We start from the raw sequence: 16,407 nt of genomic DNA, 5'->3' as shown, positions 1-16,407 counted from the left end.
ATTTCTTCTTGTAGACTACACTGCTTCAGCTGGGACACAGAACGTATTTCTTATGAGCCAGATACAGTATTAAGGACTCATACAATATATTCTGTTGCCCAAAAGCAAGCACAATTTGAAAGCCATGTATATGAAATAATATCTGCAGATAAGAAAGGCGTGCTTTATCAACTCAGCATTCTCCTCATGGTCTCTGTTCTACAATATTGGAAGCATTGAAAGAATGTTGATATGAGGGGGATCATTCTCTAATTACTCTGAATACTCATTTTTAAAAATGAGATTTAAATTTCTAGTTTATTTATGATGATAATTGTGTTGGTTATTTTTACTTATCTGCTATTACAGTCTAGATTCCATTTGGCTACAACAGTGACCAAACAATTTGCGAGATCATTTTTGGGAAGAAGAAAAGTATTAGCGAATACTAACTCTTACAAATCATTCCTACATAGAAGCTATGACTATTTGAAAATTTAAATTAGTGGAATAATATATGCAATAAATAATGCTTCATGTATTTGTTTACACATTCAGAAAATATTCTCTGAGAGCCAAACATGTGCATAAGTACTGCATAAAAGTGCTTTGAGGCTATGAAGAATTTTATTTTAAAAATGAATATTTCTGATGGTAGAAATCATTCACAAAAATTCTCCACCTCCTTATCTGAGATGTGAAAAATACTAAAGACTCTCTATGAATAAAATTAGCAAATAGGCCTGGCTCTGTGGCTCACACTTGTAATCCTGGCACTTTGGGAGGCCAAGGTAGGTAGATCACTTGAGCCCAGGAGTTGGAGATCAGCCTGGCAAACATGACAAAACCCTGCCCGTACAAACATTAAAAAAAAATTAGCAGGGCATGGTGGTGCATGACTGTAGGCATACCCAAACATAATCTATGAGGCACACTCAAACATAATATATAAGTCATTGCCTGTTGAGTATGCTTTCAACATTCTATCATTTATAACAAGTGTAAAAGATACAAATATTTCATGTATTGCTACTAGGGAAGCTGAGATGGGAGGATCACCTGTTCCCACGGATGTGGAGGATGTCGTGAGCCCTGATCATGCCACTGCACTCTAGCCTGGGTGACAAACCTTGTCTTAAAAAAAAAAAAAGCAAAAAATAAAAGGATAAAAGAATATTAAATGATTATTCTCAAAAACACAATTTGCCCATATGCTTGAATGATTTAGAAAGAAAAATTTAATGTGTAAATATTTGATAAAGCTTTTTGCCTAGACACCCTGACCATTCTTCATAAATTTCACAGAATTTATATCTATGTACAAAGGGAGGTGTGGTCCTGACCACTAAGAATCTATAAGAACCCGACAAGATCAAGACCAAGAAACGATGATCAATCTTGGCTACATGATGTGGGTGTTCAGTGATGAGAGGGTCCCAGACAGTACCCACTCAAAGTGTATCATTATAGAAGTGAGTGGGGAATTTTGGCAATTGAGCATAAGTAGAAAGTGATCCAAGTTGTCTCCTACGGGTAATGAAAAATCTAGACCGATTTCAACACTCTTACAAAGGTATATTTATTCTTCACTTCTTCTTAAAATCTTTTTTTTTTTTTAATTTAAGTACATTTCTTTGCTTTTTCAGATGCGGTTATCCTATCCCATATGTCCTAAACTTTATAGGGCCAGTACCAAGTAGGATAGTTTCTAGTATTGCGTTTAAAGTAAAATCACCAAACATATTTTCATAATGAATTATTCACAAACTGTCCCCTCTTTTAGACGACCAGCTATTAATGTTGTGATATAAAGTGAGTGTTAGAAAATTAATATTCCAGAGCCATTTCAAAGGAGGCAGCAGGGATCAATGTGATAGCATTGATGTTAAGCCAGCACATGATTTTCTTAATGGCAAATATTAAGGTATATAGAAGTTGGTACACAAATGGGAAAGCAGGAACTTCCTAAAAATAATTTAACTAAAAAATTCTTCATCTCAAAAGTCCAAAATTGAAAAAGTTTTTTATCTTTGTTCTCTTTAATTAACTCTAGTTCATTCTGTTAAACTAAAAATCATTAGACTTAGTATGAAAGAATTTTTGCAATCAGTATTTTCAGAATCACAGTAGTGAACCCATGGGAAATACAACTATATTTCTAAGCATATTAAAGAAACCCCATTTAAAGCCCTTGATGTGTACGGTGTTTAGCAAAATTGTATAAAACAAATCCCAAAGTGGAAATGTATTCTTCTGGCCTTGAAGATGTTCTGTGATAAAGAGGATCTATGATTCCCCAAAAGAAGATATCAGAGCACAACATCTGCCCAGGCTGATTTGATTGTGGAAACATGTGCATACATGTGTGTTCACCACATATATTAACATGATGCACTTTGGGAAACATTGCTCTATGGAAAATGTCACAAAACCTAGCACAGATTTCTATGAAGAAAACAAAAACGAGGCGTGGAAATGCCAACATTATAAAATTTAGTGCAATGCCTGAAAGATAAGAATATTATTTAAAAATTAAAGAGGCATACCCAAACAAAATATATGACATATCCAAAATATATGGCATACCCAAACAAAACCATTGCCTGGTAAGTATGCTTTCAATATTCTTTCATTTATAACAGTGCCAATGATACAAAGATTTCATGTATTGCACAGTTATTTTTATAAAACTCCCATTGAAGCCAAAATTTTGGTTTATCTTTGAAAATTAAGTAAAAAAATAATATATCAAAATTCACAGTATCAGTTAGCTGGAAACTCTTATTCAGTTGGGGAGGTGGATATAAAAACTGTGAGATCTTTAGAATAAATCTTTGAAAAGTTGTATTAAAAAAATATAATACATAGAGCTAAGGAAAACAAAGGTGATTCTTTTTATTTTCCCTAATGTCCAGAACAATTTTTTATCTAAGGCTCATAATTATGTGTTCGTTTCTATAAGATATATAGACTCTAAGAGATCAAATTCAAATAACATTAAGAAAATAAGAACAAAACAACATTTAAAAATCACTGGAATAATCTCTTTTGTTTGAATTGAAAGGAGTCTGAGGCGAAAGACCTGCAGAATTTTTAAATTACTATAAGTCCATTCACCCTAAACATATTAAAATTATTTAAAATGTTATTTTACTAATTTTTAAGTTATTATCATATTTTATCTTAGATAATGGGGGAAAACACACATACATTGGCAAATACACAAATTCTAACAATACATTTTTAACGAGGCGTCGTCTTTGTAATGACAAAGGTATTTAATTCAATCCTTGTTTTAAAATGTTGGAATCTGTAGTGTTGTTTTAGAAGCTGGGAGTAACTTATGGGAATGAGATTAATATTTCAATGCAACATAGTTTGTGTAAATTGTTTCTTTTAATCTTCACAGTAGCTCTGCTAAATTATATAACTGATTTTATTTTAAACTATAAGTAGAGAGACCATACTTCCAGGATTACCCTAGTGCAACTATTAATGAGAGTCTCTTTCACTGTCAAAAGTTCCTGGCTCAGATGATGAATCATTCCACATTATTTCCCTTATCATTATTATATCCTGGTTCAGATAATCATAGAAATCAGGAAACCAAGATGCAATACATTTAAATAATTGACTAATCCCATATTCGTCCTGGGTCAGCTCAGTACTGGAACTTAGTTATGCATGAATACAAGCCACTCTGCTTTCGTTGCTCAGCACTGCCTCGGAGCCAACAAAATCAGCAGGTGTTTCCAGGAGAGTCATTTGAAGATGAAGAAGTATAACCAGCAAAAATAGGAATGTCAAATATCCTGAAATGCCCCATTAGAAAACCAGTTCTTTGAATTTTTCTGCTCCCAAGGATGTGCTTTTAAAAGGCAAATCGTCCTAAGAGAGGTAACACTTCACTGATTAATTCATACTTAAGTAATAATGAATTATGGGAGAGTGAGTAAAGGAGCAAAATTTAAAAAATACTACATGGTAGAGGCTGGCAAAAGGAAAGAGGAAAAGTGTTGGAATGGAAGCTACAAAAACAGGACAGAATCTCATCAATTGGGAACTTTAGTCTACTTCATAATTTAACCTTGACATTGTATTCCAAGGGAAGAGCTTGCTTAGTAAGGTTAAGAATACTGCCTGCTGTGGCAGATTTGGGCTGTCATGAGTGGGCTGTGTGTCACAAAGGAGTACATCAGGGACTAGAGGCAGCAGAAGTGCACCAGCAGGAGGTGCCAGAGCCACACAGGCAGACAATGCCCTCACGGAAACACTGTGGTTGCGTTCCCAGTTTATACTATGTCACCTGCAATTCTAGATGTAATTAGTTGTGACAGATTCTTCTAATATTTAAAGGCAAAAGAGGAGAACAAAGTAAAAGCAGAGGGAAATAAGGTGTTTTATGAATGTAACACAGACACAGGAGAATTGAGGCTAGAATAAAGGGAAACATTTGCTTTCTAGGAGTAGCAAAAATAATAGATTCTCAAGAGTAGAGTAAGCCAATACCGCTTGCTAAGCCACCTGGGAGCCTGTAAGAGGCAGTTCAACATGTGTCCAGAGGTACACAACTGTGAACTAGAGAAGAGATTGGTGTCACACTAATCACTAGAGCTACTTCTTGGCCAACAGGAAGTGGAAGATGATGCTAGCCTACAGGGATTATCTGAGCAAGCTGTGGCATCAAGGCCTGGTAGCAATTACTAACTTCAGTGGTATCCTTTTTATGTTAATGTATTTTTGTTATTAAACTGGAAACTATGGCTTTAGTGAATATATTTATTTTTAATTTAAGGTCTGGGATACATGTGCAGAATGTGCAGGTTTGTTACATAGGTACACATGTGCCATGGTGGTTTGCTGCACCTATCAACCTGTCATCTAGGTTTTAAGCCCCGCATGCATTAGGTCTTTGTCCTAACGCTCTCTCTCCCCTTGTGTCCCTTGGCTCCCAACAGGCCCTGGTGTATGCTGTTCCTCTCCCTGTGTCCATGTGTTCTCATTGTTCAATTCCCACTTATGAGTGAGAATATGCAATATTGAGCTTTCTGTTCTTGTGTTAGTTTCCTGAGACGGATGGCTTCTAGCTTCATCCATGTCCCGGCAAAGAACATGAACTCATTTTTTTAATGGCTGCATAGTATTTCATGGTGTATATGTGTCACATTTTCTTCATCCAGTACATCACTGATGGGCATTTGGGTTGGTTTGTGGCCAAGAAACATGAACAAAAACCTCATCATCACTGATCATTAAATAAATGCAAATCAAAAGCACAATGAGATAACATCTCATGCCAGTTAGAATGGTAATCACTAAAAAGTCAGGAAACAACAGATGCTGGCAAGGATGTGGAGAAATAGGAATGCTTTTACACTGTTGGTGGGAGTTTAAATTAGTTCAACCATTGTGAAAGACAGTGTGGCGATTCCTCAGGGATCTAGAACCAGAAATACTGTTTGACTCAGCAATCCCATTACTGGGTATATACCAAAAGGATTATAAATCATTTTAGTATAAAGTGGTATCTTTTAAGGAAAGTTAAGGACTATAGTTCTCTTTAAGATACAAGTAGGGACTTCAAGAGATCTATTCTAGCAGTCTCTCCAAATATCTGTTCTTCACATATTCTTTTGATAAGTGGTCATTAATTATGTGGCCTGCAAGTGCAATCCATCTTCCCTGCAGAAGGAAATAAAGGACAACCAATGTGAAAACAACATCACCACCACAGCCTTCTGCCCTCTGGTTTGATAGAGAAAACGAAACATTCTTAAAATGGGAGAAATTACTCAGGGAAAATACCTAAGAGAAAACATCTTTAAGGAAGCAACAAATAAGATTCTTAGAAGGATCTAATAAGTAAAAATAAGTGGCAGGAAGGTGAAAACAAAGAAAATTATTCAATAACTACATCAGTTGGGAAATGCTGAGATTGCAAGATTGAGTTTCTCTGGCTCTATAAGCATAAATAAATCTAACGAACTCAAACCTTCAAACTCATTTTAGCCCCATCATTGGGCTAATGAAACAAGGCAGCACTGATATTGCCTCACCGGGTATAATCACATATAAAAATTGTCCTGTTCCAGCAGAAGACATGGATTTGTGCCCCTCTCCCTGTGCCAATGTTCCCTAGCTATGCCACTTTAGAAACTGATGATGTATTTTTGGGTTTTTATATGTCTTATTGAATTTCCAAAAGGGGGAGAATCACCAGGTTTTGTTTGAGTTTTCTTTAAAATCAAAAGCTATTTAGTAACTAGGAAAAGAAACTTACTCCAATGAGCCCAGATAAGATGAGGTCACTATTAGAACTGGGATGATACATCTCAGAGGTTCAGGCTGAAGTTCAGCCAGAGGTTAAACAAGCTGGAAACAGGGGCCTAAAAGAGGCTGTGAGTGAAATCAGAGCTTAATTTGTCCTTTTCTGTGCAGATACCCCAGCCTCATGCCTTCCCTTCTTCCCCAGCACCTGCTTTCCTCTTCTCTCTGTCTTGTTTCACATGGCCTGTTATGGTTTCCCCAACATTCCTCTGGGTTCCCAAAATGATATCACATAACAAAGCAGAGAGATTCTAATAGCATCCCTTGAGGTCAGGTGACCTCTGTAAGCCTCTGTGGAAGTGGAGGGGGACCAGGGCCATGTGATGGAATGGCTGTCCCTCTGGTAGGAGAACTGGGCTGAGTTTGTGTGTGTGTGTGTGTGTACTTTAGGTTCTTGGGTACATGTGCAGATCATGCAGGATTGTTGCATAGGTACATACATGGCAAGGTGGTTTGCTGCCTTCATCCCCCCATCACCTATATCTGGTATTTCTCCCCACGTTATCCCTCCCCACCCTCCCCACCCCCTGCTGTCCCTCCCCTAGCCCCCCCAACTGACTGCAGCATGTGATGCTCCCCTCCCTATGTCCACATGTTCTAATTGTTCAACACCTACCTAGGAGTGAGAACATGAGGTGTTTGGTTTTCTGTTCTTGTGTCAGTTTGCTGAGAATGATGACTTCCAGATTCATCCATGTCCCTACAAAGGACATGAACTCATCCATTTTTATGGCTGCATAGTATTCCATGGTATATATGTGCCACGTTTGCTTTATCCAGTCTATCATTGATGGACATTTGAGTTGGTTCTTTACAATAGTAAAGTCTTTACTATTGTAAACAGTGCTGCAATGAACATATGTGTACATGTGTCTTTATAATAGAACAATTTATAATTCTTTGGGGATATACCTAGCAATGAGATTGCTCGGTCAAATGGAATTTCAATTTCTAGGTCCTTGAGGAACTGCCACGCTGCCTTCAACAATGGTTGCACTAATTTACACTCCCACCAACAGTGTAAAAGTGTTCCTATTTCTCCACATCCTCTCCAGCATCTGTTGTCTCCTGATTTTTTAATGATCGCCATTCTAACCAGTATGAAATGGTATCTCAATGTGGTTTTGGTTTGCATTTCTCTAATGACCAGTGGTGATGAACATTTTTTCATATGTTTGTTGGCCTCATATATGTCTTCTTTTGAAAAGTGTCTGTTCATGTCCTTTGCCCACTTTTGAATGGGTTTGGTTTTTTCTTGTAAACCTGTTTTAGTTCTTTGTAGACTCTGGATATTAGCCCCTTGTCAGACAGGTAGCTTGCAAATTTTTTTTTTCCATTTTGTTGGTTGCGGGTTCACTCTAATGATTATTTCCTTTGCTGTACAGAAGCTCTGGAGTTTAATTAGATCCCATTTAACTATTTTGGCTTTTGTTCCCATTGCTTTTGGTGTTTAGCCATGAATTCCTTGTCTATGCCTAAAATGGTTTTGCCTAGGTTTTCTTCTAGGGTTTTTATGGTGTTAGGTCTTATGTTTAGATCTTTAATCCATCTGGAGTTAAATTTTAGTGTAAAGTGTCAGGAAGGGGTCCAATGTCTGCTTTCTGCACATTGCTAGCCAGTTTTCCCAACACCATTTATTAAACAGGCTGATTTCTACAAAAGGCATATGAAGCACAAGGTTGAAAGTTTGGCAGAAGAATTGACTGGCATCTCTAACTTACCATTCTTTCTAATCAGATTGTTATGAAGATTGAGAAACAAATAGAACACAGATGAAAACAGTTTATAATCTGTAAAATGCTATATTGAAAATAAGGTAGAGGATATACTGTATCAAACTTTCAAATGTTTTGTGTCTGTGCTAACCTTGGAAACGGTAACACATCTAACTGCTGTTAACCCAGAATGACACAAGACTGGGAAGCCTTCAATGGATGAAAAATGTGGGGATACATCAGAACACACATCACAGGAATAAGGCATTGATACAAAAAAACAAAAGCACTGACAAACTAAAAGCAGCCGGCTCCAAAAGACATATTAGAATTACACATGGATTTTTCATTTTTAACATCACATTTCCCCCAACCTTTGCCATGTATTGGTCCCTGACATTAAGATTATAGCAGATGGTTTTGGATTATGAAGACCCATAATCTAAATTCGATTTTATAAATATGTGACACTCTGTTATCCAAATATTTCACTTATACTGAGCTTTTCTATGTATTTATAAACCCTCTCTCCAAAATGTATCTTAGGAGTATCATTTAAGTAAATAATAAAATTTGAAGCCAATGTTTGTCAACATAATACTCCACTGAATTTGTTCTTTTCTACATTTGTATAATTAGTAGGTTAAATTCTTATATTGTTCTGTTAGTATATTATCTTCTCACTTTCAGACGCTTATACAGTGTCTGTATCAGATGACCCTTGCCACTTGTAAATTAAGAAGATGTATCTCCAACATTTTCTGTTTGGAATTCTCTGTCTTCTTTATAATTTCCAGATAGATAGCATCATGCTATACTTTAAAAAATATATATCCTTTCTCTCAATGTAGGCTATTAACCATGTATATCTTATCACATGTTTTACTCAACAGGGCTCTTCTCCCAAGGATATTTGCATATGAACTTTATAGTGGAATTAAATATTTTGTTGTCCAGCCTGGCCAACATGGCAAAACCCCACCTCTACTAAAAATACAAAAGTCAGTCCAGCATGATGGCACTCTCCTGTAATCCCAGCTACTTTGAAGGTTGAGACAGAAGAATCACTTGAACCTGGGAGGTGGAGCTTGTAGTGAGCAGAGATCATTTTACTGCACTCCAGCCTGGGACACAGAGTGAGACCCTGCCTCAAAAAAAAAAAAAAAAAAAAAAAAAAAATTTTTTAAACCTTTAAAGATAGGGATTTACTACTTTGAAAGTTTGGCTATCTCAGTTGCAGAAAAAAAAAAAAAAAAAAAAACATTTTGTATTATAACAACTATGTGTGCCTTTCTTTTTATTTTTCCTTGGAGAGGACATAACCTTCTTTTCTCATGCTAGTTCCCTTGACCCATACTCACGTGGCCATCAAGGGTTAAGCCCTTCATGTTTGTGTCTTGTCTGTATCTTCAGAGGCAGAGCAGCATAAAGGGGGAAGATATAGCTTAGTTACCTCACCAGCCACAAAAATTAGCAAGCAAAAATTAGAGGGTTGGGGATGGGGAGTTATACATCATTATGCACAGCATAATGCTGATAAGCAAAGCAGTCTTTAGCAGCCAAAAAGTACATAGCTGCACCTCCCCACATAACAAATGATGATAAAATGGGCTACAGTGAAGTGTAAACCTGTAATATTAATATTTTAGAAGCTTAATATCAGATCTTTCTCTCTGTATATATTAGTATATACATAAGTAGTTCTAAATGATGTAATGTGGTATCTTGTATCATGTTAAAACAAATAAGAAATAATTTAACTTTTCTAGAATTAAATGAGAGCAACAAAAGTATTTTTTTTTTGTAAAAGATATTAAATCCCGTAAAAAAATCAAAGGCAAAATAAATCTGTATGTAAAGTTTCAGCATCTGGTAGCCTGCTGCTCTAAAAGGTTAGAAAGAAAAAATACTCACATCTCTCTAATTCCTATAATTAACAATTTAAAATTTCTGTGCCTATAACATTGATACTCTCTCCTGCAACTAGAGCACCCATGCTATTTAGTGAGGTCTTACATTGAAATGGGTTCCATTATGGAAGACAATGTGTTGATTCCTCAAGGATCTATAAACAGAAATTCCATTCGACCCAGCAATCCCATTGCTGGGTATATACCCAAAGGACTATACATTGTTCTATTATAAAGACACACGCACATGTATGCTCTTTGTGGCACTGTTTACGATAGCAAACACCTGGAGCCAACCCAAATGCCCATCAATGATAGACTGGACAAAGAGGTGGCACATCTACACCATGGAATACTACACAACCATAAAAAAATGATGAGTTAGTGTCCTTAGACACATGGATGAATCTAGAAACCACCATTCTTAGCAAACTGACACAAGAACAGAAAACTAAACACTGCATGTTTTCATTCATAGGTGGGTGATGAACAATGAGAACACTTGGGTACAGGGAAGGGAACAACACTCACAGGGCTAGGTCGGGGGGGTAGAGGGGAGGGAGGGGAAGGGACAGTGGGAGGATGGGGAGGATGGGGAGGGATAACACTGGGAGAAATGCCTGATGTAGGTGTCGGGGGTGGGGAGTGTGGATGGAGACAGCAAACTACCATGGCATGTAAGTACCTGTGTAAGACGTGTACATATACCCCAGAGCCCAAAATACAATTAAAAAAAAAAAAGAAATGGGTTCCTTACTCAACACCAGTCACTTGGCCTCAGTTTCTTTATTGTGCACTTTCAATTTTCTCATTGTTGACTAGATTGTATCATTTGTATTCCTGAAGTGCTGTATGCATGACAGAACCTGACTTGCCCAGATTTACTGTCATATTCTTCAGTCATATTTTCCCTCAAAACTTTTGAAAGTAGCATTTTCTGACTCTGCTTCCACTCCTTACAGTTGCTTTAGGTCCCTTGGTGTCATGGCGCTTATTTTACGGAAAAATACATTCGCTTGGCACCTAGAATTATATGGAATATCTTTTTTATATTTTGTTCTAGGTTTTCTAATACTGGGATGGTCTGTATTGTAATTATCATTTGGGTATGGACAGTCCGTTGCGTCATGTTTTTCTGTCTATATTCATTGTTTTATAGTTGTTTCCAATGACTTTTATGAGAGAGAAATAGATTTAAATTTCTATTACTTCAACATCTTTAGGTAGAACTTTTGATAACTTATAATAACTCAACAATACTTTCATGTCCATTGCCTGATGAATATCAAGTTATAAAAATGAGCTAATTTATACTAATATTACATTAAAACTGCATATTTGTTATGTTCCTCTACCTTTGTTTGTATATCACTTTTTCACCAAGTCTTTTTACTGATTGAGACCTCTTCATACTTCTGTGAATACCTTATATTATTCTGTACATACTAGGCTAGCTTTTTTTTTATCTGGATTCTTTTCAGCTTTTGGTCTTCATAAACCTGATATGCCTTTCTTTACTGATGCAATATTTTTTCTTCCCCTCTTTATTATTTCATCTTGTTTTTATTTTGAGTTTCCCCCTGCTCTCTTTTTTCATCTTTGTTATAGTCCTTCCTTCCTTCCTTCCTTCCTTCCTTCCTTCCTTCCTTCCTTCCTCCCTCCCTCCCTCCCTCCCTCCATCCCTGTCTCCCTTTCTTCTTCCCTCTCTTCTTCCCTTCCTTGTTTCCTCGTATATCCTTTCTCTTTTATTTTTTTTATTTCTATAATTGGTTCATTCAAGATTTATGATTTCACATTTCTTATTTTCCTTTAGCTTTATTAATGTACAATCACAAAAAAATTATATATTTATAGTTTTCTACATGGTGTTTTGACATATGCATTGTAAAATAATTAACTCAAGATAATTAATATATACATGACAAAACAATTATTTTTTATAAAGGGTGAGACCACTTAAAAGCTATTATTTTAGCAATTTTCAAGCATGCAACATATTATTATTATTATTTATTGTACTTTAGGTTCTGGGATCATGCAGGATTGTTGATCATCCAGGATGTTGCATAGTTATATACATGGAATGCAGTTTGCTGCCTCCATCCCCCTGTAACCTATATCTGGCATTTCTCCCCATGTTATCCCTCCCCAACTTCCCCACCCCCTGCTGTCCCCCCCACCCCCCACCAAGAGATGCCAGTATGTGATGCTCCCCTCCCTGTGTCCATGCCAACACATTATTAAGTATAGTCACCATGCTATACAATAGATATACAAAACGTATTCATATTGTCAACTAAAACTTTAACTTTTAACAACTCTCTCTGTTTTTTCTCCCTCTCCACCCAAGCGCCTGTCAACCATCATTGCTGTTTTACTGAATAAAACATCGTGGTGTTTGTTTGTTGACTCATATTTATCTAAGATAATATTATTTCCTTCCTTTTTAAGTTGCTATTCACCCACATTTCTACCAGCTGCTCCTTTGAAGCAAAAGAGTTTTTGCCTCTGTCCTTAATTATGTTCTTTTACTCTCAATGAATTGCTACAAAATTTGAAACTACCGGTTACTAACGAATTCCATGATTTAAGGTCAAGAACTAAGTTGTAGTTGAACACATCTAGCTACTTTTACACAGATTTTATAATAGAACTACATTCTGGGTCCTGGAGGAAAAATTACAAGGCCATTGCATCTTCAATAGGAACTAAGTTTTTACATTAATATACAGTAGATACAAAGTGCTCTTTTTAATACACTGTATACATTTTAGGATTCAACTCTTTTACATCTGTAAGTGATTTTTTGATTAACAGATTTTTTTTTTTTTTTTTTGAGGTGGAGTCTCACCCCGTTGCCCAGGCTGGAGTGCAGTGGCGTGATCTCGGCTCACTGCAGCCTCCACCTCCGGGGTTCAAGAGATTTTCCTGCCTCTGCCTCCAGCATAGCTGGGATTATAAGCACCCACCACTAGGCCCAGCTAATTTTGTCTATCTTTAGTAGAGATGGGGTTTCATCATGTTGGTCTTGAACTCCTGATCTTGTGAGCCGCCCTTCTCGACCTCCCAAAGTTCTGGGATTACAGGTGTGAGCCACCGCGCTAGCCTGTTTCATAGGAATTTTAACTTTAAGCGTTTATGCCATTTTGACTTTATTATTTCAGGCAACTTCAAAATGTCTTCCATTTTGACTTACTATCTCTAATTTCCAGCCTAAATTTTTCTGTTATTCCCCAACAGAGATTACATGAGAGGTTCATGGTATCTATGGATCTTTTTTTTTAATAAGGGTGGCAAGAATGATTTTTGGTACCTGCCAACATCTGTTGTGTGACTACGTATATGCTATATATACATATATAGTTATAAATATAACATGTTTTATTTAACATGTTTATTGATAAAAGAATCAAAAGTTGGCTTACCTCCTCGCTTGTTTATCTTGGCATAGCCGGGAGAATAGCTACCAGACACGGAGGAGGAGCTGCTGAAAGACACATGGGAGAGTCCAGAGACAAGGGGCTCGTCACATTTTTCTAAAAACAAAAGAGAGAAAGAAACTCAATAAAGATTTCTAAATAATGATTGGTATGTGTTGGTTAAAATAATCATTGAATCTGGCATGTCTTTTATAAATCTTTGAAACAACATTTGGCAAATCAATGTAGGCAATTCTGTTATGCTAAATATAATAAAACACAGGGCCAGTTTATGTAACCCTCTAATTTTCAAGAGGAAAACCATAGCAAAGCACGTTACTCTGAAGGACCTCAACTCAGATTTACTATCTGAGAATCACAAGTAAACTGAGCTTGTTCCTGTAACAAGCTTTGGTATCTGGCATCTCCTGGAAATCTTCAAGAATTTATACATTACAGGAGCAGAGCACTAGAGTTATTGAGGTTGGGGGAGGAGAGACAAAAAGGACTCCCACCAAAGCTAAAAGACTGAGAATGGGGAGTTGCTAAACAACACGTATAACATTTCAGTTATGCGAGATGACTACGTTCTGGAGATCTCATGTGCAATATTATAACTCTAGATAATAATGCACACTTATCAAGCAGATCTCATGTTACACATTCTTACTAGAAGAAATAACTAGACATCAGCAAGTGAACACACAATAATCATCAACTTGAAAATTATTACCACCAGAAAAATTAATCAGTTTCCATCATACTCAACCAATCAACTGCACTGGAACCAGCGATACCTCAATTCTATTTGTAACACTTTCTGCACTTGGCTTTTATAATGTCATTAACATTTTTTTTTCTTTTTTCTCATTAGCTGCTTGCTCTCTGATTCCTTTGATGGATCTTTCTCATTTTGCTAATGCCTAAGTGTTCCTAATGTTAGCGTGGCCGGGACTCTTCTGAGTCTACCCTCCCTCTCTGGGAGAGGGCATGGAGGGCTACGTCTTCTGGTTGCCAGAATGTTCCAAATCCTACTGCCTCACTTTAACTCCATAGTTACAGAACAGGAACACACAGCTTCCAGAGATCACTGTCACAAAAGACTGTGCAGTCTTCCTGCATCCCCTCTCACTCTGCTACAGTTCTTCTGCCTGCGGCAGCTGAAGAAACACTTTTTACACTGCAAGTGAACAGGTGGCTGTTGTACTCAAAATGTTCTCAGGCTCCTGCTCTCAACTTGGCATACTGTTCATACTATCTGAAGTCCCCCTGCCACCACCCCGCCACCCAGTGGTCTACGATGGCCACAGTCCTCTCATCTCTTTCCCCATGTCCTTGTCCTGTCTAGCCACCATGGCCCCTTTCCTCTTCCTTTATAAACAAGCCTGCCCCTGCGGTAAGCCTTTGCAAAGACTATTCCAAGTATCCTCTCTTGTCACCTTTGCCACTGCAGATGCGCTTTGCTAGTTCACCCAGCATTTTGTTGCCATCAGCCTCGGTACCCACAGCCTGCTCGATTTTCCACCATAACACTTAGCACCAATTGATATATTATGTTGCTACTCATTCAATTGTTTTGTTGCCTTTCTCTCCCACTAGTCAGCAAGCTCTATCTGAAATGAAGTTTTAGATAGTTGGCCTAATGCTTACTGTTCAGTGATCTGAACAAGGGTACTTGGCACATACTCTAAAAATATTTGCAGAATACATGAATGAATGCACTAAACCCGATGAACCTCAAAGAGTCTGGAAGCATGATCTCATATTATAACATGGCACAACACTTAATTTTTAGAGTGGTGGTCTTAAATTCTCAACAAATGTTTGTGTTCAGAACTCTGTTTAATAAAACAGAAAATTTTTCTCTATATAGTCAAACATGGTTTCTCAGAAATTTATAAGCAAAAAAAAATTAGCAACAGAAAGAATAATTTTCTTGTAAATTCACTTAAGTGAAGTCTCCAATGACACTGGAGAAATGAATTATTATTTATTGTCTTACACTCAATTGTATACAAATTGGAAATTAAAATGAGCAAATTCGTCTTCATATAATATTTTTAAATTGCTTATTTTTCTTAGTTATACTGCAAGCACCTCTGGGAAATAGGGCATGTGTATATAAATAAGTTTCCCAGAAAGTTAAATGTGAAAGAATGAAAAGAACATAAAATTTGTTTTAAAAGTATCAATTCACAAAGCTATCATCTAAAGTGAAGAATTTCATATTATTTGAAAACATTTACTTCTCTCTTTAGCTGTAAGTGAGCACAAACATACATCATTGATTTTCTTACTTTTGATTCATTTGAGTATAACATTTTATAATTTTCAAGATAAATTTTGCCTTTAATTATAGTAAACATTACTTCTAATGTTCCCATTATTTTAAAAATGTGCTAACATTCACTCATTTTCATTTCACTCATTTAAATATGCATCAGTTGCCTATGTTAGGCCAAGCACTGAAGTGTGGCTGAAGGTGAAATTAACAACATCCTGCCCTTGTACAGCATATGTTTTAGTGGTAAGAAACATCTCAACAAAAAAATGTTAATTTATATTATGCTATGGTAATTAATACTAGGAAGGAACATTAAAAAACAGTGGGCAGGGAGTTTGGGGGTGAGGTGGAAAGGGAGAGAATTGCTATTTTATGCTGCCTTGTCAAGGAAAGCTTTGACAAAATGATCAGGTAGCATTTGAGTAGAAATATGAAGAAAAGGAGGAAGAAACCCACATGAGAAATCAACAGGATCACGCTAGGAGAAACTTATTCCAGTCCATACATGCTCGATCAGGCTAGCCCGTACTTGAAAATGATGCATGACACATTTCTAAAGGGGAATATCCAATGCATATAGATTATTGCATTTAATGTAATTAAAATAAGTTGATAATTGGTTAAATGATCCATTAGCTAATTTAAATTTAGAATTTAAATGTAGCATTTATAAAACCATAATATAGTTTAGAGTTATTACATTAAACAAATTGGCTTCTGTGAAAAATTGATCAGTTCCAAATTTTACATTTGTTTTACTATTCTAAAAAATC

The 16,407-nt window shown here is 36.5% G+C and overlaps 1 protein-coding gene across 1 annotated transcript in view; it reads right to left on the bottom strand.

Moving 5' to 3' along the window:
• The window catches only part of CNTNAP2 (contactin associated protein 2), a 1,742,807-nt gene that overhangs the window by 1,630,026 nt on the left and 96,374 nt on the right, over positions 1-16,407 (bottom strand). The window contains exon 2 of the mRNA XM_017502914.1: positions 13,357-13,467. Coding sequence (XP_017358403.1) covers positions 13,357-13,467 — 111 coding nt within the window. The remainder of the gene's footprint in view (positions 1-13,356; positions 13,468-16,407) is intronic.

The sequence above is a fragment of the Cebus imitator genome, unplaced genomic scaffold, assembly GCF_001604975.1.
Source record: "Cebus imitator isolate Cc_AM_T3 unplaced genomic scaffold, Cebus_imitator-1.0 Scaffold304, whole genome shotgun sequence".
NCBI classification, from domain to species: Eukaryota; Metazoa; Chordata; class Mammalia; order Primates; family Cebidae; genus Cebus; species Cebus imitator.
Note: the sequence above shows the minus strand (reverse complement) of the source record. Positions and strands in the feature narration are given on the sequence as shown.